Source organism: Temnothorax americanus, unplaced genomic scaffold (assembly GCF_048541705.1).
Source record: "Temnothorax americanus isolate GAGA-0224 unplaced genomic scaffold, ASM4854170v1 Scaffold58, whole genome shotgun sequence".
NCBI classification, from domain to species: Eukaryota; Metazoa; Arthropoda; class Insecta; order Hymenoptera; family Formicidae; genus Temnothorax; species Temnothorax americanus.
In genome coordinates this window covers 769884-783309 of record NW_027509730.1, presented here as the reverse complement: position 1 = coordinate 783309, position 13426 = coordinate 769884, and the positions used below count along the sequence as shown (strand labels likewise).

General features: G+C 46.6%; 2 protein-coding genes across 2 annotated transcripts; both read left to right on the top strand.

The window, feature by feature from the left end:
- Window positions 1-8346: 8346 nt before the first annotated feature.
- On the top strand, window positions 8347-9078 carry LOC143904787 (uncharacterized). Its single transcript, XM_077419712.1, has one exon. The coding sequence runs from the start codon at window positions 8347-8349 to the stop codon at window positions 9076-9078; it is 732 nt and encodes a 243-aa protein (XP_077275838.1).
- Window positions 9079-9101: 23 nt separating this feature from the next.
- LOC143904786 (uncharacterized) lies at window positions 9102-13096 on the top strand. The gene is made up of 4 exons (XM_077419711.1): window positions 9102-9488; window positions 9577-9806; window positions 12171-12318; window positions 12420-13096. The coding sequence occupies exons 1-4, from the start codon at window positions 9106-9108 to the stop codon at window positions 12427-12429; spliced, it is 771 nt and encodes a 256-aa protein (XP_077275837.1). The 5' UTR covers window positions 9102-9105; the 3' UTR covers window positions 12430-13096.
- The last annotated feature ends 330 nt before the right edge of the window (window positions 13097-13426 follow it).

The window sequence follows — 13426 nt, the reverse complement described above, 5'->3', positions numbered from 1 at the left end:
GTCATCGATAGAATAGTGCTAAATTTACGTGAAAGACATTGCGTAATACAATTTTATTATTCAACGGGTGGTGCACTTGCACTATGTGCTCCGTGTATGGTTGCTTTATGGGACCTTGATTTCGGCATGTACGCTCGCCTAAAACACTTCGTTAAGAGACGCGAAACGACGCATGTCCGGTATTGTTCAAGATGTCGTGAATCATTATTTATGATATTTCCGCGTAATATGTGCCCGATTTGCACACGATAAGAAAAAAACATTATCGCGTCTCTTAAAAGTTGATACTTGGGGCTAAAGTTCTTGTGGCGAGTAAGCGGTATAAAAAAACATTTTTTTCAAAAAAACAGTGAACAATAATTTTGAGGCAACAATGGATGTAGATTCATCCGACGAGGATCGTTCATTGTCGCCGGACAGCACCTATAACAGCGATGAAGACAATAACCGTAGAGAAGTTATGAAAAAAATAGTGTCGCGTCCCGAATTTTTAGCGTTGGATGGACGTACAAAGTGTTGCACAATTTATTTTTATTTTGAATACTGTTGTGCTGTACCTCTGATTCGAGGGATCGGCACGGAGTTCTTTTGGATCTGCCGGGAGGAAGGAGGAATAATGTTGCCAGAGTTTTCTACTTGACGATATTTTAATAAAAGACCTTTTATTCTTGATACACTTGTTTCGTTGATTTTGTTGCCCTGACTCGCGGGCGTTCTCAATAGGATAGTTTTTGTTGGTCGTGCGCGATTAGCCTTACGTTCTAGACTGCCCGCCGCTTCTCGGAAGGGCGGGCTTTTATCACTCGCGTATTTGCTTCCGCGATGCTGACTTAGCTGTCAGCGCTTTTGCTTCCGGGTGAGTGACCGGGATGTCACTTGCAACACCCGGAATGCCAGCTCAGGTGGATTTGGCAATATTCGGAAGAAGCGCTGACAGCTAGGTGTCGAAATAACGACACGGCGACTTCCGCCTCACAACATCCCTCCCCCCTGGGGGAAAGAAAAACTGAGATTTCAAATTGAAGTTTTTCGCATTTATTCATCTTGTGATGTATTGTCATTTTCTAAAATTTTGTGTTTCTATTGTTATTATTATTATTTTATGCTCTTCGTTGTGTGAGGAAGTCGCGTCGCGTATTTTTGTTTGTTTTTCTTTTTACGCTCTTACATAGATCTGCACCTCGCATGATGCGTGCGCTGTTATGAGATATACGGGATAGGTTGTATCGCATACAAATTCTGTTGTGTCGGAGCGCGTACATTTGTCTAGGTTGTTTCCTTTTAGTGTTAGGTAATTTCGATCTTCTTTATTAATAACCAATAGAGAATATGAGACTTTGGGGATTATGAATACATTATTTTTGTCGTACATAGGCGGGGGGGTTTACTCGCACATTTTTCGTAATTGGGGTAGGTGGTAATCGGGAAGGTTAGGATTGTCTAGACGTTGGAATTGTTGTAGTACGCATTTATTTCCATAAACTCCTGAATTTTATTCTAATTTTTGGTTTGTATTTTAAAAGGGAAGTGTGCTCCTTGGGATAGGTGAGTTGTTGTTTCTCTCAATTCTTTTATAATATTTTTGAGGGGAAGTAGTCGTACGAGTACTATTCCGCTCCTAGAGTAGGTGAGGTACGCTAAAACGTTTTCTACATCGTTTATTAATTTGTTCATTATCGCAGTTATTGCTAACAGGTGTTCATCTATTTCCTCGCGGTGCGCTAAATTCGACACTCGTTCCTGTACTAGTCTGGTTACATTCACTAGCAGGTTTTCGTTTTTGTTAATAGTTTGCTCTAGCGCTTCCATGTGTCCTAACGTCGCGTTTATAATTTTAATCTGACTTTTTGCCGCGTGTCGCATGACATTTTGTTGGTTTTGCATTAATTCTAACTGTTCTTGTATGTGTTTCTCATCGTCGGCGTCCATCGTTCCAAATAATGTTTTACTTATGGTTCCTATCGCGTCTAACAGTCCGCGTCGGCTTTACTTTCCTGTTGTGCGTAAGCCTTATTTCTCGATGAACGCTTTTAGCCTATTGCATGTACGCGTATCGTCTTGCGTTTTACTTTAATGGTGTAGTTTACGTCGCTGTGTTTTTCCACGATCACGTACGGTCCTACCCATTGCGAATCGAGTTTTTTAGATCGTCCTCTTCGTACTGTTTCGTCGTGTAATAATACCTTGTCTCCTATTTTGAATGTTTTCTTCTTGCATTTTTTGTCGAATTGCTGCTTTGCTTTTTCTTTCTCTTCTTTGGTATGTTCTCTCGCGACTTGATTCGTGGCGCGTATTCGTTCTCGTAATTTTTTCGCGTAATCTTCGTACGAATATGTTAGTTTCGGGGGCCTTGTTAGGGCTGTCGGTAGGTTCGCTTGGTGTCCGTAGACAAGTTCGAACGGTGTGAGTCCTGTCATCGTATGAGGCGTCGTATTATACGTGAACATTGCGTAGGGTATTCACTCATCCCAGTCGGTTTGGTCCTTATTTATGTAATGTCTTAGGTACTCTGCCAGAGTACGATGCGATCTTTTCAGCGCTCCATTACTTTCGGGATGATATGCTGTTGTCTGTATTTTTTCGATTTTCAGTAGCTTGCACATGTTCTTAAATATCTCGCTTGTGAAATTTGTTCCTTGGTCCGTGAGAATTTTTTCCGGTATTCCGTGTTCTAGGACTACTTTCGTTACAAAGGCTTTTGCTACTGTATTTGCTTCCTGATTTTCTACGGGTACTGCCTTGCTAAACTTTGTTAGATTGTCGCTCCGATGGCGTAATCTGACGCGTCGGTAGTTACCAAGAACTCTTTGCTAAAGTCAGGGTAATTCAATACCGGGGCTGTCGTTAATTTCTCTTTAAGTAGATCAAACGCGTTCTGTTGTTCGATTGACCAATTGAATTTTTCTCCTTTCTTTGTGAGCTTTGTTAGAGGCTTGGCTATCTTTGAGAAATTTTCAATAAATTTTCTGTAGTATCCGGCTAACCCGATGAAAGATTGTATATCTTTCACTCTTCTCGGGGTCGGAAATTCTTTTACTGCTTGTAACTTAGACGGGTCTGGCGATATTCCGTTTTCGGATATCACATGCCCTAGGTAAATGACCTCTTTTCGTAAAAATGCGCACTTGTTCGGTTGTAACTTAAGATTGTATTTTCGTAGTCTGTGCAGTACTGCGATTAACCGCTTAATGTGCTCTGTCAGCGATGCTCCGTATATAACGATGTCATCGATATACACGAAACATTTCAATCCTAACAGTCCGGCTAATACCGCATACATTAATCGCTGAAAGGCCGCTGGTGCATTTTTTAGACCGAATGGCATTCTGTTGTGCTCGAAATGTCCGTCTGGAGTCGAAAATGCCGTTTTCTACTTATGTTCTTCGTGCATCGGGATTTGGTGATATCCTGAGGCTAAATCTAGTACAGAAAAATATTTCGCATTGCCTAGCTGATCAAGTATATCTGTAATGTTTGGCATGGGGAAGGAGTCTTCCATTGTGAGATCGTTCATTTTTCTGAAGTCGATCACTACGCGAAATTTTATTCTGCCGAACGCGTCAGGTTTCTTGGCGACAACTACTATTGGCGCGTTCCACTGGCTTGTGTTCGGACGAATTATGCCGTCGTCCAGCATTTTCCGTATTTGTTTTCTTACTTCGGCCTTATGTTTCTCGGGTAACCGGTATGGCTTTACATTTACTGGCGCACTATCGGGTCGTGTATTTATTTCGTGTTTTATTGCTGTAGTGGCGCTTAGTTTATCTCCGTCTAGGTAAAAAAACGTCATAAAATTCATCGCAAATTTTTTCTACTGCCTCTCGCTCTTCTGTGTTTAGGTGATCGAGCTGTACTTGGTCGCGCACTTTCTTTTGTCGCTCTGTGACAGTCTCGTATTCTTCATTTGCCTGTAACGTGAGTATGCTCGCGGCGTCGTCCGCCGGCAGGTCTTCTAACGTTACGTGTGGAGTGAGGATCTCCACCGGCTTGTCCGTCACGTTCAATATGCTGACCGGGCAATTAAATTCGACGGGTTTTACGAGGCAATGCCCGATGAGAACTCCGGGAGCAGGTTCACCGCTTTTTACTATGCCTACCCGGTTATGATCTGTGACGGCTTTCACAATGATTTCACTGCGGGGAGGTAGTTTTATTTTTTGATACGGTCGTAGCTTGAACATGGCTTTGCCTATTTTCAACTGTTTTGACGTGTTTGAGATATCGGCTTTATGTTTAGTTAGGAAGTCGTTTCCTAATATTCCTTCGTATTCGATGGGGAAGTCATCTTTTACTACGTACATAGTGTGACGTATTTTCTTTTTTCCGAGATCTATGGTCGCTTTTATTTTTCCTAGCGTGTGAATTTGGTGTCCTGTTACGCCGATTAATGCCGGTTTCTCCTCTCGCACCATTGTTTTTCCCTTTAGGTTGCCTACTTTAAACAATGTTAGAGTTGCTCCGGAATCTAATAGAAGGTTCATTTCTCCTTGTTCCGCTTCCTGTATAGGCAGTGTTATAATATCTAGCGGGCCCTTTTTGTGTTTCTCCGTTACCTGAGACACTCGGTATGTCTCGGCGGCGCGTGCCTTATTTCTTTTCGGCTTCTCTTCCTCCTCGCTACTGCTGTCGGAAGGTGTGTCCTCGCTAGATTCGCTCGTTTTGGTTCTTCTTACCGTGCCTATCGGTGCTTTTTTCGCACTTTCCTGTTTCGGTCGGCGCGGTCGCTCGGATTTCGGCCGTCCGTTTAACGACCAGCACTCGTCGCGCTTGTGCCCTGCTTTCTTGCAGTAGGTACACTCGATTATATTTATGCTACCGGGCTTATCCGCTCGCGGCAGCAGAAATTTATTAGCTTGTTGGCTCATACGGCAATCTCGCCCGTAATGGCCGGTCTTACCACATTTGTAGCATTTTACAGTCGCGTTGACCGCATTTCGCGCGTTCCCCTGATTAAATCTATTTCTGTTTACCGCTTGTCCGTTTCGCGGGGAGGGGCCTTTAACTTTTTCCTCGGCACTGGCGCCGGTTATTGCCTCCTGTAGGCTTGGGTATCGTTGTGCTCGGACCAGCATCTTGATATCATCATGCAGCCCGATTTGGAAGTTATGCAGAGCTTGCATTTTAATACTTTCCAATATCGCTTTTTGCTGCTCTTGCGAGTGCCCTTGGCCTTCTTCCATGGCCTCATACAGTTCTCTCGCGAGCTTCTCGACTCGACGCCCGAATTCCTGCGCGCTTTCTCCCGCTTTTTGTTTTAGCGAATTGAATTCTAGCTGCAGGTAGGTCATGCCGCGTTTTCCGAGGTATTCCGTTTCGAGTTTGCGTTTTAGCTGCTTGAACTTGCCCTTGAACTTTGTGCACAAGATTGCTTCTAGGAGCATGGTTTCGTCAGCGGGCTGTATATTTTTCATCGCGTAAGTGCTTGCATTAATAAATTCGCGAACGCGTTCTCGAAATTCTCCGTTCATTTCGGGAATCATGTTACGGGCTTTCTTTAGGCTGAGGAACCCGAGATGGTGCCCTGGCTGACTATGGACGTCGCTGTGCGTTCGTCCGTAGGTCACGTCCAGCGGGCCCTGGCTGGTCCGTACGCGTCGTTCTCGCGCATCGGGGCGGTCGTGAGTGGCGGATTCCATTTGACTCAAGCGTTCCCGTATCTCGCGGATTGCGCGCAGGACTTCTACGGAGCGCTCGAACTCTGCGGCCTCTGTACGGTCCATGCGTTCCTGCATGTCGCGCATCATGCGTAGGACATCGCTGAGCACGGAGCTCATTGCTCCGGGGCTTACCTGCGTCGGCTCGGGGGCTCGACCTTAGTCGCCTTCGGGCGGTTGCCCATTTTCCGCGGGTCTAAACCGCTCTATTTTCGCGTTAATTTGCGCCGGGGATATGTCTTCTCGCGGCGCGATGGTCGCGGCAGCTCGTGGCTGGCTCATTCTGTCGGCCCGGGGGTTATAATCCTCTTCCTCGGGGTCGAATATATCGCTTTCGTATGACGTCAGGGAGAATTCTCCTCTTCTTGCGTTTTCGCTCTGAGTGTCGGCCGAGGTGCTCGATTGTGCGTCACCGTCGGTCGGGGGCAATCTGTGTGCGTCACTGTCGCTGCTTGTGTTGTCGACGCTATCTCGTGGGTTTCTGTTCGCGTCGCAAAGACTAGCGTCTAAGAATTCGATTTCACGTTCTACGATGACGTTAGGATGTAGCTCGAGCACCGGCGAGCTTGCGTCGTCGAGTTGCGCGTCTAAGTTTCTTCGCACGCGATCTAATTCGTCGTTTGCGAGTCGTGTAGCGCGAAAACAATTCTTGATACTATTTTTGATGGCTCGTTGCGCGCGCTCGCTTAACACAAATGACGCGTTGCTGACAGGGGATGCCGGGACAAGTCGTCCGACATCTATCCGCTTTAGCGTACTGAAACGCGAAAATCTTTCGGCGCTTCGTGGTTGTATTGCCTGCAATCACAAAAATTTTCCTTGCCATCCGGTTTTCGCTATCGCGGGGTATGCACGCAAAGATATAACGGTTTCGTCGCGGCGCGTGCCGGTATCGGTTTACAATGGCGTGTTGACTTACAGTACCGCCGCGTAGTGCATCGTGACCGCTTTCTGCCGCGTCGAGTCTGGCAGGGCCGCTTCACTGCTTCTGCGTTGTCTGTTTTGCTGCGTACTTGCTGCGCTGCTTCGTTGGCTCGCTGCGTTCCTGCGTCGCTGCGTCAGGCTGGCGTGTCCGTGCGGTAGGTCGGGGCCTCTCCGGAGTCGCTGATAGCACGCGGGGCTACTGCCGTCGTTTCACGCACTCGGGATCCGGCTGGCTTTTCCTCTCCGGGATATTTTACCGCCGTCTAACGATCCATTCCCTTCGCAGGCGCAATCTGGCAGGATGTCCTCCCGTCCGGTTGGCAGATCCCACCGCTGCCACCAATTGTTGTGCCGTACCTCTGATTCGAGGGATCGGCACGGAGTTCTTTTGGATCCGCCGGGAGGAAGGAGGAATAATGTTGCCAGAGTTTTCTACTTGACGATATTTTAATAAAAGACTATTTATTCTTGATACACTTGTTTCGTTGATTTTGTTGCCCTGACTCGCGGGCGTTCTCAATAGGATAGTTTTTGTTGGTCGTGCGCGATTAGCCTTACGTTCTAGACTGCCCGCCGCTTCTCGGAAGGGCGGGCTTTTATCACTCGCGTATTTGCTTCCGCGATGCTGACTTAGCTGTCAGCGCTTTTGCTTCCGGGTGAGTGACCGGGATGTCACTTGCAACACCCGGAATGCCAGCTCAGGTAAATTTGGCAATATTCGGAAGAAGCGCTGACAGCTAGGTGTCGAAATAACGACACGGCGACTTCCGCCTCACAACAATACGGCTCAGATAACTTGTGTTATTCGTGTATGATCGCTTCACCAGACACTGGTGAGCACATACGTGAACGTCGAGAGCATGTAACCGAGCCGTACGACGTAATGACCATTCAATTTTGCACAGATTGTCGTAATACTCCATTGTTTCAAATATATCCATGCAACATGTGCCCGATTTGCATGAAGTAATAAAAAACATTATCGCGAATGGGACATTATACATAACGTGCACAACATGGTGTGGACAATTGAAGAGGAATCTGTGGAGCCTCCAAAATCTGACGATGAAATAATAATGGAATGTATTACAACAGATATCACCGATGGTTTGCGTGAAGAAGATCAAGGAGTGAAATTGACGGATGTGCAACGAATATCGCCGGTGCAGTTTCTTCGCGATCGCAAACTCGGTATACGCGGAACCGGTCAACGCTTCGCTAGACAAAGAGTCGTTATCAATACCGATTCTCCTTATAAGTGGGATTCTAACGTTAGACGAAAAGTGTATCGACGGCTGCGGGACGAGTGCGTTAGCGAGGAAGAATTACGTGCAGCTCGCCGTGCTGACGTTGTGCCGTATCATATTAGACCTATTGTTGACTATCGCTATTGGGCGTCTAAATTTTGTGAACAGCTCTATGATTGTGAAGCAACATACATTAAAATTCATACAGGTATTGGGAAATACGTCGAATTGGTGGTGATGAACAATTCGATACGTATGTATATGTACCCTGACCGTCTCAATAATCCTAATCATCTATTGATGTTTCAAAGAACCTATGAACGTGACTTTGATGATATTGATAATTGGGAGAATAATCATGGATTTAATGTCCCCTACTTCAGTTCTGGTTCTTTTATGTCTGCGCACTATCGCATTCAAAGTGGCAAACGATATTGTTCAGCGTGCGATCGAATCACGTGCAAGTGCTCCATCGAAGAATGTGACGTGATTTAAAAAAAAGACAGTATTAAAAAAAAAACATGGAACATCTCGATAAAACGGAACGCGACCTGGTGGAAGGATCCAACCAAATCGCTACCTTGGACGAATATCTCGCATGGGAACAGCGATGCGAGAAGTTTATTGAGCAGCTCGAAGAAGACTGTCGTTCCAAACGTCCACGGGTCTCAGACGGCTCTCAGACTGTCGGGAACAGGTCATCTTTAGTGGCAAGAATCGCGCGACTCGATGGTGCGAAGACTCTATTACAGAGACGGTTCGTACATATCGGTGGTGAGCACGCGGCGGGCAGTAGTAGCGGTAACGAAAACGCGGAAAGACTCGTTTGGCGAGAGATCGATGCCGCGTTCGAATGGCGTGTATTGACCGGTGCGGTGATAAATATCAATTACATCGAACCGCAAAAATTTCTTGAAGACGCCGAAGTCATCGTGCTCGATCGTGTGCGGAACGTCGTGCAAAGACACGCAAGTGTAAAGATAAACACCGTGTTCAACGGCAAGTTTGTGACGGGTGACAAACGTGCAAACAATAGTGTCAGCACGGGAAACCGTGAACTGTTTCGTGCGTCCGATCTGCGCGAGTGGTACGAGCTACACGTTATCGAGTCTACTTTATCGCGTCTCGAAGAATTTCAGGAACGCGATAGCGGATGGGCGTTGTCGCGTATACTCAATTTGACAGTGAACGTGAACAAGTACAATCCTTTGCGCGCGGGATGTTACATCAATTTACCGCAAAAAATTAAATAAAAAAAAGCGGTGATCAACGTGCAATCGATGGACAATACGTGCTTCGCGTGGTCAGTGGTGGCTGCTTTACATCCAGCCGAAAGACATTCAGAACGGGAATCTTCGTACCCTGATTACACAACAGTATTAAATTTACAAGGCATTGAGTTTCCAATGACTTTGAAACAGATTAAAAAGTTCGAACGACTCAACGATATATCCATCAATGTGTATACCATTGAGGGAGAAAAGACGCCGAACGTTCTCCCGATACGGCTCACCGACCTGAAGAGAGAAAAGCACGTCAATTTGCTGTACGTGCAGGACCCGCGAGACGACAACGTGGGACATTTCGCGTGGATAAAAAATCTATCGCGTCTCGTTAGCTCGCAATTGAGCAGGTACGATGGTCGGAAATACTTTTGCGATCGGTGAGTACTTATACTCCTTTTAATAAAATTATAAAATATTTTATTTTTTATTTAATAATTTTCAAAATTGTGTTTTTTCTTTTTGCAGATGTTTACATTATTTTCATTTGAGCGAGAAATTGGAAGCCCACGGAGTAGACTGCCGAGAGATAAACAACTGTGCCATCCGACTACCGAGCGAGGACGACAAGTGGCTGAGATTCAAAAATCACAGCAGGAAGGAACGACTTCCGTTCGCCGTACGCCGACCTGGAATGTACCCTCGAGAAGAAGGATGCGGATCCGACAACGTCCACATACACGTCTCAACATCATCGGGTATTTAGCATAGGATATTACGTGCGGTGCTCGTACGACGACTCGTTATCCGCGTATCGATTTCGTCGCGATAAGGATTGCGTCGCGTGGTTCGCCGAGGAACTAAGACGTTTAGCACACGACGTAAAGAACATCTTGTCCGATAATATACCCATGACGGATTTTACGTGAGACGAGTGGAAAAAATTTAACAGCGCAACGCACTGTCACGTGTGCGAAAAACCGTTCGAGCCAGACGACGTGCGCGTACGCAATCACTGTCACTTGACCGGTCGTTATAAAGGTCCCGCGCATTCCAGCTGTAATCTAAATTACACAGATTCGCATTACATTCCCATAGTATTTCATAATTTATCGGGTTACGACGCGCATTTTGTTATCAAGGAAATAGCTACAGCGTACGAAGGACGCGTAGACTTACTTCCAATCACGAAGGACAAATACATTTCATTTACGAAAAACGTCAAAAGCACTGAGGATAAAAACTACCAAAATTGCATCAAATTAAGATTCATCGACTCGTACAAATTTCTTAGCGCGAGTCTCGAAAAATTAGCATCCTTCCTCGATAAGGATAAGTTAAAAATTATACGTTCAAAATTTTCCGCGTTATCCGACCAAGATTTCGAATTATTGACGCGAAAAGGTGTCTTTCCGTACGAGTACATTGATTGCGTCGAAAAGTTGGAGGATGCGTGTTTACCATCGCGCGACTCGTTTTACAGTTCATTGACAAACGACACCGTATCCGAGAGCAATTACGCGCACGCCGTCAACGTCTGGCAGCGGTTCTCCATTCGAACGCTTGGTGACTACAGCGATCTGTATCTAAAGATCGATGTCTTGCTGTTGGCCGATATCTTTGAAAATTTTTGCGATAGCTGCGTCGCGAGTTATGGACTCGATCCGGCGTATTATTACACTCTACCGGGGTTTACGTGGGACGCTATGTTGAAGCATACGGGTATCAATTTCGAACTGCTCACGGACATTGACATGGTCATGTTCATCGAACGCGGTATACGCGGTGGTTTGAGTCAATGTTCCGGCAGATACGCGCAGGCCAATAACAGGTACATGCAATCTTACGATACATCGAAACCATTGTCATACCTGATGTATTTCGACGTAAACAACTTGTACGGCTGGGCAATGTGTCAACCATTGCCTTATGCAAACTTTTGATGGGTCGAAGACGTCTCGAATTTCGAGTTTGGCGCGATCGCTTTGGATGGTTACATTCTCGAAGTCGATCTAGAGTATCCGCAGAATAAACACGACGCGCACGCTGACCTACCGTTCTGTTTGACGCGCGATAAACCACCCGGCAAACGGCAGGACAAACTTCTCGCCACGCTGTACGATAAGAAGCGTTATGTCACACACTACCGCAACCTACAGCAATGCACGCGCCACGGTCTTTGCGTCACAAAAATTCATCGCGTATTGCAATTCGCTCAATCTCCATGGCTTTGCAATTACATCGAACTCAATACAAAATTTAGAACACTGGCCAAAAACGATTTCGAGAAAAATCTGTATAAATTGATGAACAACGCGGTTTTCGGGAAAACGATGGAGAACGTTCGAAATCACGTCGATGTAAAATTAGTGACAAATTGGAACGGTAGATACGGCGCGGAGGCACTGATCTCGAAACCAAATTTTCACAGCAGGAGCGTTTTTTTTTCAGAAAATCTGATAGCCGTCGAACTGCGAAAACTCGAGGTTAAATTTGACAAACCTATTTACGTCGGCATGTGCATTCTCGACATATCGAAAGTCTGTTTGTACAAATTTCATCACGAGTACATGTCTCCCCTGTATCGCGACAAGTGTAGAATTATGTATACCGATACGGACAGTCTGATATACTACATCGAGTGCGAGGATGTGTACGAGAACGTGAAACGCGATATCGCTAGATTCGACACGAGCGATTACGCGATCGACAACGCGTACGGTATAACGCTCGAGAACAAAAAAGTGCCGGGCTTGATGAAGGACGAGAATAACGGTGCGATCGTGACTGAATTCGTCGGACTCAGGGCGAAAATGTATGCCTTGCGAGTGGATGGTAAAAAAGACTGTAAAAAAGCGACAGGTGTCAAGAGCAACGTCGTAGCCAGGTCGATAACGTTCGACGATTACACGAAATGTCTGCGAGACAAAATTGAAATGAAGCGACAGCAGGCTTGCATAAGGTTGTGACCGGACGGAGGCTCGGTATCAATGTAACACACGCTTACGCGAAGTTATTACGGTCGCCACTCGGTTTTATCTATGCCCACCGAGAAAGATAAATGAGATTTGACTAACCCTTTCGATGACTCGCCCTAATTCCCCTTTCTCTGTTTGTTTCAGGTTCTCCCCGTGGACTCTGGATCGCCGCTGGACCTCGCCGTGGACCGTCTCAGGACTGCAGCTGTGCACCGCTGACTATGCTTCAGGACCTTCGCTGGACCGCTACGTGGATCTCTCGTCTCTCAACCGGATCGTGGAACGTCGACAGGTAAGTGATAGGAATCAGGTATGTCTCGTCGGGCAGAATGTGTCACACGAAATGATATGTAATCTTGTTTGCGGGAAATAACTGATTTATTTCTATTTCAGATTACAATGAATTCGCGCACACGGATTCTCGGACGTTCGCCATATACGACTGCGTGTATGTAGGCTGGAACGTATAATCGATGTAACGTTGATCGATTATAATAATAATAGACGCATTACTCGCAGCTGTTGTAGATAATTAAGTTTTACGCGGCAGGCGCGGGATCTTCCCAATATATTTCCTACAACTCCTCGTACGATAGGAGAGAGAGCCTTCGCAACACGTCCGCTACGAAGCTCAGGGAGAGACTCCTCAAGTCTCGCGCTACGCTCGCTCAGCTCGCTTGCGCTATTGGTCCCCCACTCCCGGTGGTGGGATCACGCCACTGCCAGATGTGCTGGCTCGCCCGGTTAGCAACTGCGTAGTTGCCGGCACAAACATGTTTTGGCCGCTTTCACTTTCGACCTTGGCCATGTATTCGCACGTTCACAATTCGTCTCGAAATACAAGTGGAAATTTCCACGATTACATTCGTATGTTATTTCGCTCGATCTCATACGCTCGCACATTGGGTCGCGATTGACCCATCGATTTTACACAACCATACGCAATTATACATCCGTGGTACATACTTGCACACTGGGTCCTTTCCGACCCGCTGGTCGTTACGCGCAGTGGGTCCCTTCCGACCCACTGGTCGACATGCACACTGGGTCGTGCTCGACCCGTCACTGTAAACGGCACACGCACACATGCCGGGCGCTTGTCATTCGCCGTATGGGTCTGGTTAGACCCTCAACACTTTGTTACGCGCACTCTGGGTCGCCTCCGACCCTTGGTCTCGGATTTTCGAGACCCTCGCGTCACGGTCGACGGCATCTCCTCAATGGCGTTGTATGGGTCCCTCCGGACCCCTCGGTGTCACCTCTTCCAGGGGAAGTTCCTGGGGCTGGGACTTTCTAGCCCCTGGTGCTCCGGTCGACGCGAATGGGATTTTCACGTCCTTCCGAACCTTCCGGGTTGATTGATGCCCTTGCTTCCTGTGGAAGAGGCACGGCCTCGGTTT